This window comes from Rhodnius prolixus, unplaced genomic scaffold (assembly GCF_049639745.1).
Source record: "Rhodnius prolixus isolate KJV_2025 unplaced genomic scaffold, Rpr scaffold_6, whole genome shotgun sequence".
In the NCBI taxonomy this organism is placed as follows: Eukaryota; Metazoa; Arthropoda; class Insecta; order Hemiptera; family Reduviidae; genus Rhodnius; species Rhodnius prolixus.
In genome coordinates, this window is record NW_027411634.1 from 2,708,645 (window position 1) to 2,727,274 (window position 18,630).

Here is an 18,630-nt window from a genome sequence, read left to right on the forward strand (position 1 = left end):
GTGCAAAGTCAGAGAGATAGCACCACTGGCGCGTATCGAGGTTATGTTTAGTTAGTAGCATCTCTTGGAAGAACATACACAAAGTTTCAGCCAGATCGGTCTATTTCTTTGTGTTTGGCATTCGTTTGAATCGAGGAAGTCGAGTGATTTTCAAAAAATGGACGAAAAAGAATTTCGTGTGTTGATTAAACACTACTTTATGAAAGGCAAAACGCCTCAGGAGACTAAAGAGAAGCTTGATAAACATTATGGTGACTCTGCACCTTCGATTAGAACAGTTTATAAGTGGTTTCAAAATTTTCGGAGTGGCCATATGGGCACAAGAGACGCTGAACGTTCTGGACGCCCTGTTGAGGTTACTACTCCAGAAATCATTGATAAAATCCATGATATGGTGATGAATGACAGAAGAGTGAAGGTGCGTGAGATTGCTAGTGCTGTGGGCATCTCGAATGAACGGGTACATAATATTTTGCATCAACATTTGGACATGACAAAGCTATCCGCAAGATGGGTGCCGCGATTGCTCACGCTTGACCAAAAACGAAATCGTGTGAAGTGTTGCAAGAACGGTTTGCAGCTGTTACAGAAAAATCCGCAGGACTTTAAGCGTCGTTTCGTCACTGTGGATGAAACATGGATACATCACTACACTCCTGAGACCAAAGAACAATCTACGAGTAAACAATGGGTTACCAAGGGGGTATCTGCGCCAAAAAAGGCGAAGACCGTTCCTTCGGCCGGAAAGATTATGGCGACTGTCTTTTGGGATTCGCAAGGAATAATCCTCATCGACTATCTGGAAAAGGGTAAAACTATTACAGGAGCATATTATTCATCGTTATTGGACCGTTTGAAAACCGAGCTGCAAGAAAAACGCCCACGATTGGCCCACAAAAAAGTCCTTTTCCATCACGACAACGCACCAGCTCACACCTCAGCAGTTGTGGTCGCAAAATTAATGGAAATAGGGTTCCAACTCGTTTCACCTATTCTCCAGACTTGGCTCCCTCGGACTACTATTTGTTCCCCAATATGAAGAAATGGCTGGCGGGAAAAAGATTTTATTCAAACGAGGAGGTGATTGCAGAAACGAATGGCTATTTTTCAGACTTGGACAAATCCTATTATTCGGAAGGGATCAACAAACTAGAGCAGCGTTGGACGAAGTGTATAAGCCTAAAAGGAGACTATGTTATTAAAAGGAAGAGGGTTAAGAGTATTGTGAAAAATTAAATTTAAATAATTTTACTAAACCGGAAGTAACTATTTATTCAATGATTCGTTCACTTTATCGAAAATTGCTCCTAGGCTATTCTGTAAACTTTTGAATTGGTTGGGGACAGGCTACATTTCAGGCTAATGTACGGCTTTACAAACCTGTAATGTTGGTAAGAATTGATAATGGGATCAAATTTTTCGAAGTTTGAAGAATATTAACCAGTTAAGCGCGTTTTGACGTGTATACACGACAAAATCAAATCTCTGGTACGGAGCGCGTTCGACGTGGTATATTCGTTGTGAAAAATATAAAATTGCCATTAACTACAAAAAATTCGAAATTTTAATAAAATACAATAAGAATATCATTTGGTGGGGATGTTTCCTTTATCTTACCCAATAGAACTGCCAAGTATCTTACACGGAGAGGGTTGGTGCCTGTTTGGTCTCCGCATTAGAGATTGGGGAATTACCACACACAAATAGAAGCTCTCAACCCTTGTGCAATGCCCGTTTTTTACCTTAGATACGAGGTTCAAACCTCAGTACGAGCATGATTTCATTTTGTATAGAGTTCAAAGCTCTTTTTCTTCCTTGTAAAAGCCTCTTGCGTCGTCCCTAGTTAACTAGAGCAATGCATACGTGAAGCGGTGCTAGACTTTGAATGAGCACAGAAGAGCTCTGGTAATCTCAAGAAGCCCTGGAGAGATTGCAGAAAAAAGTCGCTTGCAGTGACCATTACGACTATTGTAAACTTTTGATTATTTTTGCCCCCTGCGTTCGACTTGTATGTACACGTCATTGTCTGATTTTTAATTCCGCACACTGTGGGTTTTTTTTTTTAAACTAAATTCCACCGCTTAACTGGTTAATAACTGTTAGAATCTTTAAAATTTTTAGAGAGGGACGTTCACATGAGATTTGTTTTCTTGTAAATATTGTTATTGTAGTACAATTTCTAAAATAAATAACTTTATTTATATAAATATTATATATATATATATATATGGTATATATATAATATATCCTAGATTACGATACTAGTCCCCTCACCCCTCAATGATGGCCTCCTTTTGGAGGGGTTGTCACTTGCAGCCGCAAGATAAGCCTGAGTTGTGGGGGTACGCGAACGGCTTAAGTGTGTCTATTATCACAAACTATTGATAATACTATATCAAACTATTATTAGATCATTTACTATTTAATAGTTTTATTTATTTAGCTGGACCAGTTTGTTTTTTTTAAACTAATACCACCGCCGATTATTGATTGACTTTTCACCCGAATTTTGGTAAATTTGCACATTTTAATAAATATTTAGTTTCATTTAAACTAGTGAAACTAGTGAAATATCCGGTCGTAGTGCGCATGTGTTATTGTATCCTTGACCGGTTTTGGACTTTCATTCATTGTCAGAGTAGATTAATAGGATTTCGGACTTCATTTATGTTTCCGTCTCATACTAGTCAGCAATTGTAATGGGAGACCAAGTGTCTAGATCATGGACCACGTCTGTGTCCCATACAGGAAGGCAGGAAATTACGTAGACACTTAACTAATTCTTCTTAGCAATTAAATTCAAATTATAAATGTGCCTGATGCAACAGTACTCCCTCTATTCATTTCCTCTATAGTTTTACTCCCAAAAGGGATCAAGTTGTCCCAAGTATACGGCACTACCCAATCAACGTTCTCTCCATTTATAATAATACCTATTTCCGGCTTTGATATCAAGCTTCGAGCTATATAAACTAAATATTTAATGTGTGCATTCTGCTAGTTTCCTTATTATTGAATCACGCTGAATACACATCTTCCCAGAAGATCGCTTAAAGTATTCAAATCCACTTTTCAGTACTCAGAGGGTCTCAAAAATTTGTATTTCCGGTGAAAAATTGACGATTAAAATACATTTCCTTAAAAAAAAAAATGAAAGATTTCCTTCCGCACCCAAACTAAAGAGCTGATGATTATGGAATATCTGAGATGAATTTCATTGATGAAATTCCATGAGAGTTTGTCTTTGACGGTTGTTTTCTTTGACGTGTTCATGATATAATGAAATAGTAGACAGTACCGGATGGGCTTCATCTACGTGAAAAGACGTCTTCTTTATCTCACCCTCTGTGAGGAACATCAAGGAAATACCGGAGCAATAAAATTTTTTTTAATTTTAAACTATAAAATGATGGCTAGGTAAAGTTCCGGAAGTGGCTATAAAAATGTAATTATTTATTATTAAGGAAGTAATAAAACTTCCATCTGAAGCAAAGAGGAAGGAAGTTTTCCTGCTGTGTGAATAAAGTATCGTGGAAATAACAAAAAATGGCTCCAAAGAACGTTTCTTTGAAACCTGGAAACTGTTCACCCCCACCCTTTTTTCTACCTAAATCCATGGATTTCAGGTAGAAACTCAATTCTATGTAACCTTGGACCACGATTGAGGATATTGAGTTTTTAAGTAAAGCAATAAATACTACGCGTTAAAGACAAGTGAACGTGCTAGCTAAGAATGAGAACTTTATGACGACTTAATCAAATTATTGAACTAATTGGTTTTCTGGGCATAATTAATTTAGGTCATCCCGATCCCTTTGCACATCCTCAGCTATACTACCAATCCTGGGAGTACACTATATATATACCCATTCATGGAGAAGATCTCATTTAATCAAAATTCTAATTTAATTCTGTTTGTTCTGTTAATCAGACTGATTCCAATTTTACGAAAATGGAATTCTCTAGGAGAATACTCTTTCGTTTTAGTAAATCAGATTTCTCTTTAGTAAGGATTTCCAGGAAATGGGAATTGGAGTGGAAAAGGTCCGAAAGTACCAGGGACTTTGTAGCTTTAACTAAGCGAAAGCATCATACTTTACTATTAACAATTTGGCACGCTGAATTTAATCTGTGGTCTACAACATCTGCCCTAAAATCTAAGAGGCCAGCAGCTGGTTTTAGAATTTAGGATTTCCAGTGGGAATCCCAATTTGACTAATTCACTCTGCTAATCGCTTCCCTCGCAGCTCTAACTGCTGAGTTCGAAGAAAATGAACTTAAAGTCTCTAAGAGATGAATATTTTTGAAATTATTCCCCCCTTAACAACACTATAAACAGTGGGGGGAACAATGTAGTTTTTTTGTAGTGTTTTTGAGTGTACCGTCAATCGAGAGGCAGGCGGTGAATCGTCAAACGAGAAACAGGCGGTGAATCGACAAACGAGAGACAGGCGGTGAATCGTCAAACGAGAGACAGGCGGTGAATCGTCAAACAAGTGGCAGGCGGTGAATCGTCAAACGAGAGGCAGGCTGCGAATCGTCAAACGAGCGATATGCGAAAACAAAAACATGATTAGCTAGAAGACCAGTAAGCCATTCTTATGATTCTAGCCACTGCCGAACTGAGTAAACACACGCAAACGGATACACCGTGACAAAAAGATGAGTAAACTGAGTACTTCCAGTTCCTGAAGAGCGAACATGAGAGTTGGATACTTCAGTGCAAAGAAAACTTCGAGCCTTCAAGCATTCTCCACGAGTACTTCACCAGACCCTTAGGTCTAATAAAAAAGAGCTGGAATTTCCACAAAATATTTACACTACAATCTATTTTTTACACTAGTGAAAGAAACAGGAAATTCGTTTTTCCAATTTTATCAAATCTTTGTCACCAAAAACAGAGCAAAGAGAAGCCCTCAATTCAACAGATTGAAAACGACAACCTAATCCATTACAGTTCTATCCATAATCAATTGATGTCCCACAAAAAAGTAAGAACAATACAATCAATAGATTGAATGGAAAACTAGTGAGATAAAACAATGGATTGCATCAATGTAATAAAGTAGCTGCATAAATAAAATGAGCAAAACTATACAGTCCACTAAAATGGAATCAATCAATCAATTGTCCAACCAGATTCACCGCCTCCATGTAGGGGGTGGAAAAAACAGAAAAGTAAGAAAAATCTAATAGTTATCCAATTCAACCAAAGACTTTCTTCACTGAATTTTTAAGAATCTGGGGGCCAGAAAACTCTGGAAAACTTCTGTTTCAATACATTTTTCCTCTTCATTAGAAAATGATACAAGAAAAATTGAATTATTACAGGAAGCATGAAATATATGGTAAGACGGAAAAAAGAACGAACTCCTGAGAACCGTTTTTTAACTCCTTTGATGCCTACAAAAAAAATGAATGCGCCACAATATCCAAACAGTAATAGGCTAGACCCGCAAAGCTAAGGAGTATTGCGGTACTAGTCTAAATCTTGGATTTTATTCATTGTTTAAAATGAAAAATTTATAGTAAAGTATGTTAGGCGGTTAAAGACTAGACCCGCAAAGCTAAGATGTATTGTTGGTTTAGTGGATTCGATTCCCGGTGTAGGTCTTGTATTTTATTTAATGGATAATATGAGAAATTTGTAGTAAAGTATGATAGGCGGTTATAGGCTAGACCCGCAAAGCTAAGATGTATTGTTGGTTAGTGGATTCGATTCCTGGTCTAGGCTTTGGATTTTATTTAATGGTTAATAGTTTAATAATAATAACAAAAATATGCATCATAATTTCCCCTTTTTAAGCAAATTTTTAATCGCACATTGACAAATTATTCCTGCTCATAATGTCTACCTGTTTATTCAATAGTAAGCCCATTGAGGAGGTCCAATACATCATGGCCTCTCATAATGCATGTACGTGAATAATGCACTTGTAACGAACTGCGCATGACATGCGATGAACTGTTGCACCCGGACTTCTTGCCTGATAGGTCTATCCTACACCAGCCTAGACTATACCCTAGACAAGAGTCTTACTTAAAACCCTGATTCAAGACTTGAACGCATTGATCTTTTAACAAGAGGGGGCAGATTTCCAGTTAGACTATCTGCTTAACGCTAAAAGTTAACATTACAGGAATTTAACATAGGTTTTATCGACAATAAGCTTACGACTTTGTTTTTATTGAACTATCATTTTCGCAGAACATTGTGTAAAAACTCAAATTTTTCTGGAAGTCGAAATTTAAAAAAAAAAAAAATTAAAACTTAAAAACGGAAGGAAGTGAAGTTAGTGAAAGTCGTGTGAATTTGTACCAGATGTTTCGATTTCCTTTCTGGGTAGAAAATAAAATTAGCACATTTGTGCCCCTAAGCCTTAGCACATCCGCTTAGAAATAAATAATAAAAAACTATTAATTTTTCTTTTATTTAGATTAAACAATATTACTGCGGGAAAAACTTATTTTCCTCTTTGTGTAAGAAGATTATAGTAAAGCTAGCGTGCTAGTAATGAAATGAAAATTATTTTAAATGAATTTAGGGCCCCACTTTAAATCCATTTCAAGTGGCTTAGTTAAAATAAACAAGGAAAACCCCAATGTTGGATTAAGTAAAATTATAAATACGATTTTCCTAGCTCCCTATTTTAGAAAGTGGGCGGGGCGGAGGAAAAAGTAAAATGTACGGCTGGGAAAATGATTTTCTTTTTTAAAAACAGTTTTCCTATTTCTCTTTATTTATCAGAATTTTAATAAAATATAGTCGCATTGTAGCCAACATTTTTTCACGTTAAGATTAGTTCTAGTTCTGGATAATTTAATTACGTAAAACGGTGATAACCGGAAGTGAGTGTGTAAATGTATATCAAAGAGTTCATTTTATTTAAGTGCAGTTCTTTTTCCGGTTATATACTGTGTAAAAATAAATTTGAATTCCCCCCATTACCACCCACGAATGTTTCAACTTTATAAATAAATAAAATTTAAAACCTGAAATTGTTCTTTTACCAATTGGAAAAGAGTTTTAGAAAAATATATATTTATAAAAAAATAAATGAAAATTCTGTGCGCGAAGACAAACAAATAAATAACTATTACAATGTTATCTGTTGTCCATTTCCGTTTAAGTTCGCCTTCCGTTATCTCTAATGGAAATATACATACGAACAAACAAATACAAAAAAGAGGTGTCTCCATATAAATAAAATATTAAAAGTAAAAAAAAAAAAATAAATGGGATGGCGGTGCCTGAACGAACTAATCAATTTAGTGTGGCCGAAGAAATTGATCGCAACGCTGCCAAGTAATTGAAAATTGTACTACTTTCTGTTTTTGTATTATTTATTACTGTTATCACAATTTACAGAATTAAATTCTCTCTCGCAACTTTGAATTCGAACGTAGAAGTTTGTTCACTTCTGTGTCTTCATTATAAGTAAAAGAACACTGAGGAAAATGAGTTATAGGTTTTTCCAGCATCCCCTGAAGATCAATATTCCCAGAAAAAAAAAAGCACAGGGCTCCTAGATAAGAGGGAATCCATTGGCGGAATGGGGTAGAGGCAACATTTTGATCCCCAGTTCTTGGTAATGCATCCTGTACAACAGCTCACCTAGTAGGCGGTACGAGAGAACTTGCTTCAGATTTGAGAATGCCTCGATCCATAGATTTCCCTATCTGTCAGTGGGTTCAGCAGAATCATCCTCAGAAACATCTGAAGAAGATGTTAGGGAAGAGAAGGAGCCAACTTACGGCTACAGGAAGTGAGATATTCCAGACTTCTGTCCCCCGCCATAACCACCCATTAGTTTCTCTAGCCAAATCAAGGCATCTTATGGGCTCCATGCCCGTAATGAAAAAGAATGAATGGCTCAGGGATGACTGTTTATAAAACTGGACGCTCAGAGATACCGGAAGCTGTCTCGAAGTATCTAGTGTCTATTTCCCATTTCACGCGCGATTAGAAAGAGTTCGATAAAATGAAAAATCATTTTAGGCATTTCCGGTTTTCCCAATTTCAACCAGACTTTTTTAGCAACGCACACGATCACAAATCAATTTCAATATATTTTGATTTTTAATCGTATATTAGATACTGTTTATTTGCAAATGATTTAACGAATAACAAATCTAAAAACCAATCAACAAAGAATTTGTTGGTTGTTATTTATTTATTTGTAATTATAAATTAATTGTCAATAAAGTTAACTAAAAATAAATACAGTTTTAAAATTGTCCATTAACACAAATTTTGTTAAATTAAACGAGGAAAAAACCGACCCATTATAACACTATTATCTATAATTATCTATTTACTAACAAATTTAAATTTATATATAGATATTTGTATTTCTATTTGATTAAAATTCTTATTTAGTAAATACATTTAAATCTAGCAATTTCGAAATTAAAATAATTGAAGATGAGCATTAATTACATTCTACTTAAATGTATTTTCGAAAATCTATTTTCAACGGATATACACTTGTTTTGAAGTGCCGGGATTTCATTGGTTTTTATAATTATCAATAAAATCTGGTATCACTTTAAACTTAAACTCATTGCCAGACTCATTACCTTAAATGGAAGGTGTAGGAAAAATGATTCAAATCAAAGTGATCGATACCATGATTATCGATGGTTTAAAGAAATCGATAAAAACCATTTTTGACAAAATATTTAAAAAAAAAAAAAAGTGGTCATTTCAGGAAATTTGATGGGTAATTTACAGTTGGATGTGGTACACGGATGGGAGGAGGATGTGGGAGCGGGAGGTACGGGGTGAAGCCGAAATGTAGCTTTTCGGTTAGCCTAGGCAAACTAGCTACAGTTTTTCAGGCTGAGCTAGCTGCAATTAGGTTCTGCGCTACCGAGATTAACGGGCGAGGAATTATTAATTCTAAGGTCATAAATTTCTCGGATAGTCAGGCTGCTCTACGAGCTATTAGTTCCTACCAGGTCAACTCAAGGCTGGTTTGGGACTGTCTGGGTGCCCTGAAGGAAATTAGTGACCAAAATAAGGTCTTTTAGGTTTATGAAATTCTGTAAAATTATGGCCGTTCTATATCTCCCACTGTGAACCACGTATTCGTATGAAATTTTGTTCTCTTATATACTTTGTTTTCTCAATTATAAGCTATAATTCTTTAGTCTACAGATCCGTAAATGTAAAAGACATAAAGAGCAGAAAATTTTTTGGGTAATGAAATTCTGTAAAATTGTGGCCGTTCTATATCTCCCACTGTGAACCACGTATTCGTATGAAATTTTGTTCTCTTATACACTTTGTTTTTCTCAATTATAAACTATAGTTATTTTGTGCACAGATCTATAATTGTAGGAGATATAAAGAGTTGAAAATTATTTGGGTCATGAAATTCTGTAAAATTGTGGCCTTTCTGTATCTCCCACTGTGAACCACGTATTGGTATGGAATTTTGTTCTCTTGTACACTTTGTTTTTCTCAATTATAAGCTATAATTCTTTAGTCTACAGATCCGTAAATGTAAAAGATATAAAGAGTAGAAAATTTTTTGGGTCATGAAATTCTGTAAAATTGTGGCCGTTCTATATCTCTCACTCTGAACCACGTATTCGTATGAAATTTTGTTCTCTTATACACTTTGTTTTCTCAATTATAAGCTATAATTCTTTAGTCTACAGATCCGTAAATGTAAAAGATATAAAGAGTAGAAAATTTTTTGGGTCATGAAATTCTGTAAAATTATGGCCGTTCTATATCTCCCACTGTGAAGCACGTATTGGAATGGAATTTTGTTCTCTTATACACTTTGTTATCTCAATTATAAGCTATAATTCTTTAGTCTACAGATCCGTAAATGTAAAAGATATAAAGAGTTGAAAATTTTTTGGGTCATGAAATTCTGTAAAATTATGGCCCTTCTATATCTCTCACTGTGAACCACGTATTCGTATGAAATTTTGTTCTCTTATACACTTTGTTTTTCTCAATTATAAACTATAGTTATTTTGTGCACAGATCTATAATTGTAGGAGATATAAAGAGTTGAAAATTATTTAGGTCATGAAATTCTGTAAAATTGTGGCCGTTCTATATCTCCCACTGTGAACAACGTATTCGTATGAAATTTTGTTCTCTTATACACTTTGTTTTTCTCAATTATAAGCTATAGTTATTTTGTGCACAGATCTATAATTGTAGGAGATATAAAGAGTTGAAAATTATTTGGGTCATGAAATTCTGTAAAATTGTGGCCTTTCTGTATCTCCCACTGTGAACCACGTATTGGTATGGAATTTTGTTCTCTTATACACTTTGTTTTTCTCAATTATAAGCTATAGTTATTTTGTGCACAGATCTATAATTGTAGGAGATATAAAGAGTTGAAAATTTTTTGGGTAATGAAATTCTGTAAAATTGTGGCCGTTCTATATCTCCCACTGTGAACAACGTATTCGTATGAAATTTTGTTCTCTTATACACTTTGTTTTTCTCAATTATAAGCTATAATTCTTTAGTCTACAGATCCGTAAATGTAAAAGATATAAAGAGTAGAAAATTTTTTGGGTCATGAAATTCTGTAAAATTATGGCCGTTCTATATCTCCCACTGTGAAGCACGTATTGGAATGGAATTTTGTTCTCTTATACACTTTGTTTTCTCAATTATAAGCTATAATTCTTTAGTCTACAGATCCGTAAATGTAAAAGATATAAAGAGTTGAAAATTTTTTGGGTCATGAAATTCTGTAAAATTATGGCCCTTCTATATCTCTCACTGTGAACCACGTATTCGTATGAAATTTTGTTCTCTTATACACTTTGTTTTTCTCAATTATAAACTATAGTTATTTTGTGCACAGATCTATAATTGTAGGAGATATAAAGAGTTGAAAATTATTTAGGTCATGAAATTCTGTAAAATTGTGGCCGTTCTATATCTCCCACTGTGAACAACGTATTCGTATGAAATTTTGTTCTCTTATACACTTTGTTTTTCTCAATTATAAGCTATAGTTATTTTGTGCACAGATCTATAATTGTAGGAGATATAAAGAGTTGAAAATTATTTGGGTCATGAAATTCTGTAAAATTGTGGCCTTTCTGTATCTCCCACTGTGAACCACGTATTGGTATGGAATTTTGTTCTCTTATACACTTTGTTTTTCTCAATTATAAACTATAGTTATTTTGTGCACAGATCTATAATTGTAGGAGATATAAAGAGTTGAAAATTATTTGGGTCATGAAATTCTGTAAAATTGTGGCCGTTCTATATCTCCCACTGTGAACAACGTATTCGTATGAAATTTTGTTCTCTTATACACTTTGTTTTTCTCAATTATAAGCTATAGTTATTTTGTGCACAGATCTATAATTGTAGGAGATATAAAGAGTTGAAAATTATTTGGGTCATGAAATTCTGTAAAATTGTGGCCTTTCTGTATCTCCCACTGTGAACCACGTATTGGTATGGAATTTTGTTCTCTTATACACTTTGTTTTTCTCAATTATAAGCTATAGTTATTTTGTGCACAGATCTATAATTGTAGGAGATATAAAGAGTTGAAAATTTTTTGGGTAATGAAATTCTGTAAAATTGTGGCCGTTCTATATCTCCCACTGTGAACAACGTATTCGTATGAAATTTTGTTCTCTTATACACTTTGTTTTTCTCAATTATAAGCTATAGTTATTTTGTGCACAGATCTATAATTGTAGGAGATATAAAGAGTTGAAAATTTTTTGGGTCATGAAATTCTGTAAAATTGTGGCCTTTCTGTATCTCCCACTGTGAACCACGTATTGGTATGAAATTTTGTTCTCTTATACACTTTGTTTTTCTCAATTATAAGCTATAGTTATTTTGTGCACAGATCTATAATTGTAGGAGATATAAAGAGTTGAAAATTTTTTGGGTAATGAAATTCTGTAAAATTGTGGCCGTTCTATATCTCCCACTGTGAACAACGTATTCGTATGAAATTTTGTTCTCTTATACACTTTGTTTTTCTCAATTATAAACTATAGTTATTTTGTGCACAGATCTATAATTGTAGGAGATATAAAGAGTTGAAAATTATTTGGGTCATGAAATTCTGTAAAATTGTGGCCTTTCTGTATCTCCCACTGTGAACCACGTATTGGTATGGAATTTTGTTCTCTTGTACACTTTGTTTTTCTCAATTATAAGCTATAATTCTTTAGTCTACAGATCCGTAAATGTAAAAGATATAAAGAGTAGAAAATTTTTTGGGTCATGAAATTCTGTAAAATTGTGGCCGTTCTATATCTCTCACTGTGAACCACGTATTCGTATGAAATTTTGTTCTCTTATACACTTTGTTTTCTCAATTATAAACTATAGTTATTTTGTGCACAGATCTATAATTGTAGGAGATATAAAGAGTTGAAAATTATTTGGGTCATGAAATTCTGTAAAATTGTGGCCGTTCTAAATCTCCCACTGTGAACAACGTATTCGTATGAAATTTTGTTCTCTTATACACTTTGTTTTTCTCAATTATAAGCTATAGTTATTTTGTGCACAGATCTATAATTGTAGAAGATATAAAAGGTTTAAAAGGCCATAAGGGAAACGAAGTGGTAGATTTATTGGCCCGGGAAGTCTCTGCGGGACATTTCGTTGGCACGGAGCCCTGTGTTGGGGTTTCGAAGTGTGGTAAGACTGCGGCCATTAACATATGGGTGCAGAGTAGGTCTCAGGAGTGGTGGCTCAACATTACTGGGCGAAGGATTTCATTAGAGGCTATTCACCGAGGCTGACTGCAGAATTAATCGGTCAAGGCCGTGGGGCTATAAGGATAATTGTAGGCCTATTAACTGGCCACTGCAAGCGGCTCAGAAAACACATGCATCGCATGGGCCTGGCAGATGATAGCCTTTGTAGGTTCTGTCAGGAAGAAGAGGAAACGGCACTGCACGAGTTGTGTCAGTGTTAGGGGCTTGTCCTAGCTAAGAATGTTACTTCTCGGGGAGGAAAAATCAAGGCCTGTGTGCTTTACCCAGGAGTCGTTCTCCAGAATTAAGAGTCTGATTAAACGGACAGGTCTGGAGGGCGAGCTTTAGAGTGAGGGGAGCCACAATAGATCCAAAGGTGTTGCAGTGGCGTAGACCTTGAGGCTACTCTAATTTAACCTATCTACAGTTGGATTTCCTGTTAGAACCAAATTAAAAGTATTATAAATTTTTCAAAGATCTATCGACAGATCCAATCAGGTGTAAATCCCTATTTTTTATGATCAGTATTATTCAGGGGAACAAGGAGTTAATCTCAATCATCCTAGGTAGTGGGGCTGGTCTAGTTCTGTGACCAGTCTGATGACTATTAGCTAAATTCCTCCGGGGGTCTTATAGTCCTTAGAAACTAGAGGAAGAATCGCGACTCTCAGGAGGTGGCCAAGGATAAATTTAAGCAATTCCCATTGTCGATTGTCCTAGACACATATTGAATGTATCATTGGTTGTTTTTTTTAAAAAAGAGAACTATGAAAAAAAGCATTGGGACAAATCAATAAATCATGACGGAATTCATGATCGATTCTAATGATTGATCGTAAAAATAAGATTTCTATTGATTGCAAAGTCTGTGATCAAATTCAAAAACCAAATAGGTGAAGGCCCCCCATCAGAGCTGTGTTAATAGAATAACTAACAATGGAATTAAAAGACAAAATACTTGGGACAATATTAACCTTTTTTTTAAGCGAACAATAGATTACGTAATGAACTTTTATATCACTTGGAGCAGGTGATTTGGATTTCAGCCAATCTCTTTCATCACCCTCAGTGCCCTACTTAAGCTCGCTGAAAAGGTCAAAATTATATGGGAGCTTTTTTATTGCTCTCTCTCCAACTACACTAGATAAAATGGAATACTCCAATTGGTTCAAATTTCCGAACTAGATTTTGCACCGAAAATAATCGTATTGGAGAACCTCTGAACATGAAAATGGTGGTTTCGAGACAAATGACTGTTGTGTGTTTCTGCTTTTGTCTGAATCCAAGTCTGAATCTTTAGTCATCATCAGGTAAAAGTGAAAAATCAAATTTTGATTGGCTACTAGACCAAAATTCAATCAACCGTAAGTGCCTCTAGATTGAATTGACTTTTCAAGTCTTTTGAGATCTTCTAACTTGGAACTTATTATAAGTTCTTTAAATATATTAGAAAATTAGGGGCTTTGTTTCAGCAAGAGGTTCAAGTTAAAGCTTTATTTTAATGTGCCAATTTTAGTATAAGTTTTGGATTCATCACCTATGCTTAATTATTTAAAGTTTTTTAGAGATTAGTCTGTAAATTTTATGTCTGTCTATCTGAAGGTTGATTTTTTGAGAACAGAAAGTTCAAATTTGATATTGGGTTTAGAGCCTAACAATGAGCTTTTGGACAAAATATCTAACTAAACTTGGTTTGCACTACCCACAGTCTTTCCGTCATCTCCACAGACATGGAGTCTCTATCCTACAAGTGCTGTCTATGAAGTCTGCTCAAAAAACTACGGTGGAACTTATCAGATCCGGTTACCTCTTCGGGAAATATAAGTTATGAAAATAGAAATAGAAAACGGGAGGGGACCTTCATCCCACGGCATCTCAGCCACAAGAGACTTATTGTGCCTTCCTCTTTTTGAATACTAATAGTCGACAACTCCACTTATAAAAAGGTTGAGGACTTTCCCTACCAGTTTCTTTTGTGCTACTAACATATCTTCTTAAAGTTCCAAAGATATCATAGCGCAACCGCTACGAAGGAGAGGCCGTTTCCTCCTCTGCACACGGTTTCCGAACTAATAAGCCCCCCACCTTGTATATACAGGTACTTTCTGAACCTACCCATGCCCCGTGAATATAGGCCTGTAATCAGTGTAGTAATCTGATTCTGTCCAAGTCCAGAGTCTCCTTTGGCACTCTTGTTTACACAGCCAAGGGGCATGACACTCTTGCCGTACTTAACCCCCGGGAAGCGTCACCCAGTTCTTTCCTTTGGTTCTCCCCAGAAACTGCACCCTTGGTGATCCCCAGAACTGGATAAGTTATGGAAAGTAGAAAATATCCATGGAAGAGAGCCACATCCCTAAAATAATTTTCCCTGAGAACAATTTGACAAGCAAGAGTTGGTAGTAACTTGGAAAATAAAAAAAAATCCAGAATCTAATTCCAAAGAAATCGTGAAAAAACTATAAAAGTTTCGTTTTTTTTTACGAAACTATCCTTCAAGATATTTCACGTAATAAGCTAACTAACATAATGTCCAAAGTTAATCACAAGAGATATTTACCCCTAAGTTCTGCCGGTCAATGAAGAACTTAAGATTTCTTTCGACAAAATATTTACGTCAAAACTATTTTAAATATCATATTGCTACAACTATTTGGTTAAAACTATGGTTAAGTAGTTTTTAGTTTTAATGCAGCCGAAGGGTTTTTGCAACTTTTAAAACCCAAACTTTAACCATTGTCTCTTAATTTATCTCCATTATTCCAGGATAGAAATTATTCAATGTCAAAGTTACGTCAATTATTTTTGTATTAATTAGAATTTATTAACTCTGAATGTTTATTTAATAGGCGTTGAACTTTATTCTTGAACACGAGTTACACTTAACGACTATTTTGTAAATAGATTTCGAAACTTACAATTTATCCTGAAAAGAACATAGCTTAAGAGTTTTCAATGAATTAAACAACTTGATATAAGGAAGCCAAAGGTTACAAATTGCACTTTAAAAAAAAAAGTTACTTCTGATCTCTCTGATAATGATCCCCATAAGGGCCTAATGAGTTTTCTTCAAAAATTTTCGATTACTTTTATTTTTCCCAGTTTCCAGGAGGAAGATTGAGGCTGTTTGGAGAATAACTTATGCTTCGAAATGGTATCAATTTTTAGAAAATTTATCTGTCTTTCTAAACGTGTTATCAGAATCAAATTCGGACTGAAACTTTCTGAGTAATAACATTTTTATTAGAAAAAAGTAATGATTTTAGAAAAAAAAATTAACGTGACGTCACTCAAGAACAGTGGAAAATATGAAGTTGGCCAATACGTCATTGAACTCCACTTGTAGATGTACTACACACTGTAGGCCTATGGACATTACTTACTGGTTCACCCAGTATACATGCAGCCAATAAGTAGTTAGTGTTTTTACTCTTAAGTAAGAAAAAAATTTTCGCAAATAATAACTATGTGTATTCTCTTTGTGCAGGAAAAACCTCTGTGACAGGGACACGTTATGTCCGGCTGTGAGCTACATTTTCCGGTGATTACTACGTTAACCTGTTCCACGATCATCAGTCAACTTTTGGTCGTGTTAGCGTCAGAGGCTGTTGTCCGTAGAACTCTATCAACAGGTAAGGACCGAAAAGAAATAATAAAAAGAAATAAGCCTTTGAATAGAAATCTTCAAAGCGGATGTTATCGAATTTTGAGAATTTAAACTCATTAGCGAAGATACACAAAAATCCCGATGATAGGTTAAGCTAAAAGTTCTATTCTGTTAAGTCGTGGGAAGTAGGGTATTCAGAATATTCTAAGCAAGCGTAATACCGATATTCAGCTGTAGAAACGTTTGGGAAATAAGAAAAAGGTAAAAGAAAAGATAGCATGCTAGATAATAACCACAAGTAGAGTAATATTGAAGAAAAATCCGAATCAATTAGGAGCTTCAATAGCTGGAGCGGCCGGAAATGCTGTACAATATTGCTGATTGACATCCGTCGTAACACGCATTTTTTTTTATTCTGGTCGGTTTCAGGATTTAATTCATCATCAGAGGTTAATTAAACAGTTTGATGTAGAGAAATCGACTTCAACTATGTTTCCGTTTCTCTCTACACTTGCTGTGATAGCTTCAAGAGAGCGTTGCATCCGGTTCCGCTCACTTAGACATGAGGTACAATTAAATCTACTAAAAAAGCAATCTGAACTAAAGAAATAGTACTTAATTTGAGACGAAATTTTCGCTGATAGTTTACTAACAAAGATGAGAGTACAATACCATGGTATCTAGGATGCTGCAAGATGGTTAAGTATACAAGCACAGCTCAGCCCACACACACACACATTGTCTCTTTAAACAACAATGAACTCTGCGGGCTTGCTTGGGTCTAGTAGTTAGCGCTAAGACACTACGTATTCGTTGTGTAGTTTAGCGTACAATAGGTACAGCTAACCTGGCGGCTGGAGGTTCTGTTTGGTTATAGTCAGGGACAAGGAGAGAGAGTGAGTGAGATACAGTGACCCCCTACTCACATCCTCTCTCACTCTAGGAGTATGCGGCTTTAGTTTTGGTCCATAAAATAGAGCGGCCGATAAAGAGAAGAGAAACTGCGATCACTAGTTATCTTCTACAGTTCAAGTGGAGAAATACTGCCGAGAAGTTTATGAAGAGAAGGAAATTGTCTCGCCAACAATTAAAATTATGCTTATAAAAACCAGTACTTCCGGTTACAGTACAGTTATCTGCATACTTTTTTTAATTTCCGCTTTAAAAAAAAAAACCGATCAAATTTTCCGTATTAAGGTTTTTCACCAGGAAAACTAAAAAGGTTTTCTACAAAACTTCCTAAACTCACAAACAGTCATGAAAATCAGACTATTGCCAAAAAAAAAAAATTAGTTAACTTTCATAATATTTTCTTAATTGAAAAAAAAAGAAAAGAAAAATCATATTTATAGCGAATTTTCTCACAAGAAAATGGATACATCAATGCAAGGTGCAATTTTCTTTCCCCCCTTATACTGGAGAACGTAATTTGAACCATCGCAATTACATTTAATTCAAATTACGTAGGTATTTGTCATTTTGTAATCATACTAGAGTTGGGCCGGACAATTGCAGTACATATTATTATACGATTTTATTACAAAATAAAATTGGTCAATTTAGAAAAGTGTACTTAGTTATGTCTCAGTGGAAGGAAAATGGATAATGGAAACTAATTTTCTATGATTTTTTCCTAAATAATATTCAAGTAATTTTCTTTAGTAATGCAGTTGGTTTTTCCTTATAATGTTGGATTGTTATTCTAGAAAAACGTAGTGCTGCACGAGACCGAGACGAGGCGAGACTATGCAGTCTCGGTCTCGGTCTCGGTCGCTCAAGTCTCGGTCTCGGTCTCGTCGAGATATCTCGGTCTCGGTTTTTTTGAATTTTTGTTTAAGCATTAAAAGCGGTTTGCTATTAATAATCTTTTCAAAAAATGTTATTATTTTCTAATAATTATTTTAATTTATATATTGGTAATGAAAATGTGTGTAAAAGAAGACAACTACTTACACTTCAATGCATCATATATTACTATTACTGTTATATATCTTTATATAATTTCAAGATGTTAAAAACGCGCCAAATGAAAGACTCAAATAACATATCTGCCTCCTATAACAAGTCGATTCGTGAAATAAAAAATACAAACTTCCCGCTCCATTAGTTATGGCTGTTGGTGAAGATAAAGAATCTGATGACATTCACCTTTTGACGACGACGACGACGACTGCATCAATATTTTTGCACCATTTGCTCAAAAAATCAGCAAATATCACCGAAGCATGGAAGACAGAAATAATTAATTACACCAAATTAGACCAAGCACCAGTAGACGTTGACATTTTAGAATGGTG

The 18,630-nt window shown here is 35.0% G+C and overlaps 1 protein-coding gene across 2 annotated transcripts in view; it reads left to right on the top strand.

The window, feature by feature from the left end:
* The window catches only part of LOC141460840 (uncharacterized), a 160,823-nt gene that overhangs the window by 51,264 nt on the left and 90,929 nt on the right, over positions 1–18,630 (top strand). For both annotated transcript variants that reach the window (XM_074141243.1, XM_074141242.1), the window contains exon 2: positions 16,214–16,358. In XM_074141243.1, coding sequence (XP_073997344.1) covers positions 16,241–16,358 — 118 coding nt within the window. In that variant the 5' untranslated portion in view covers positions 16,214–16,240. The remainder of the gene's footprint in view (positions 1–16,213; positions 16,359–18,630) is intronic.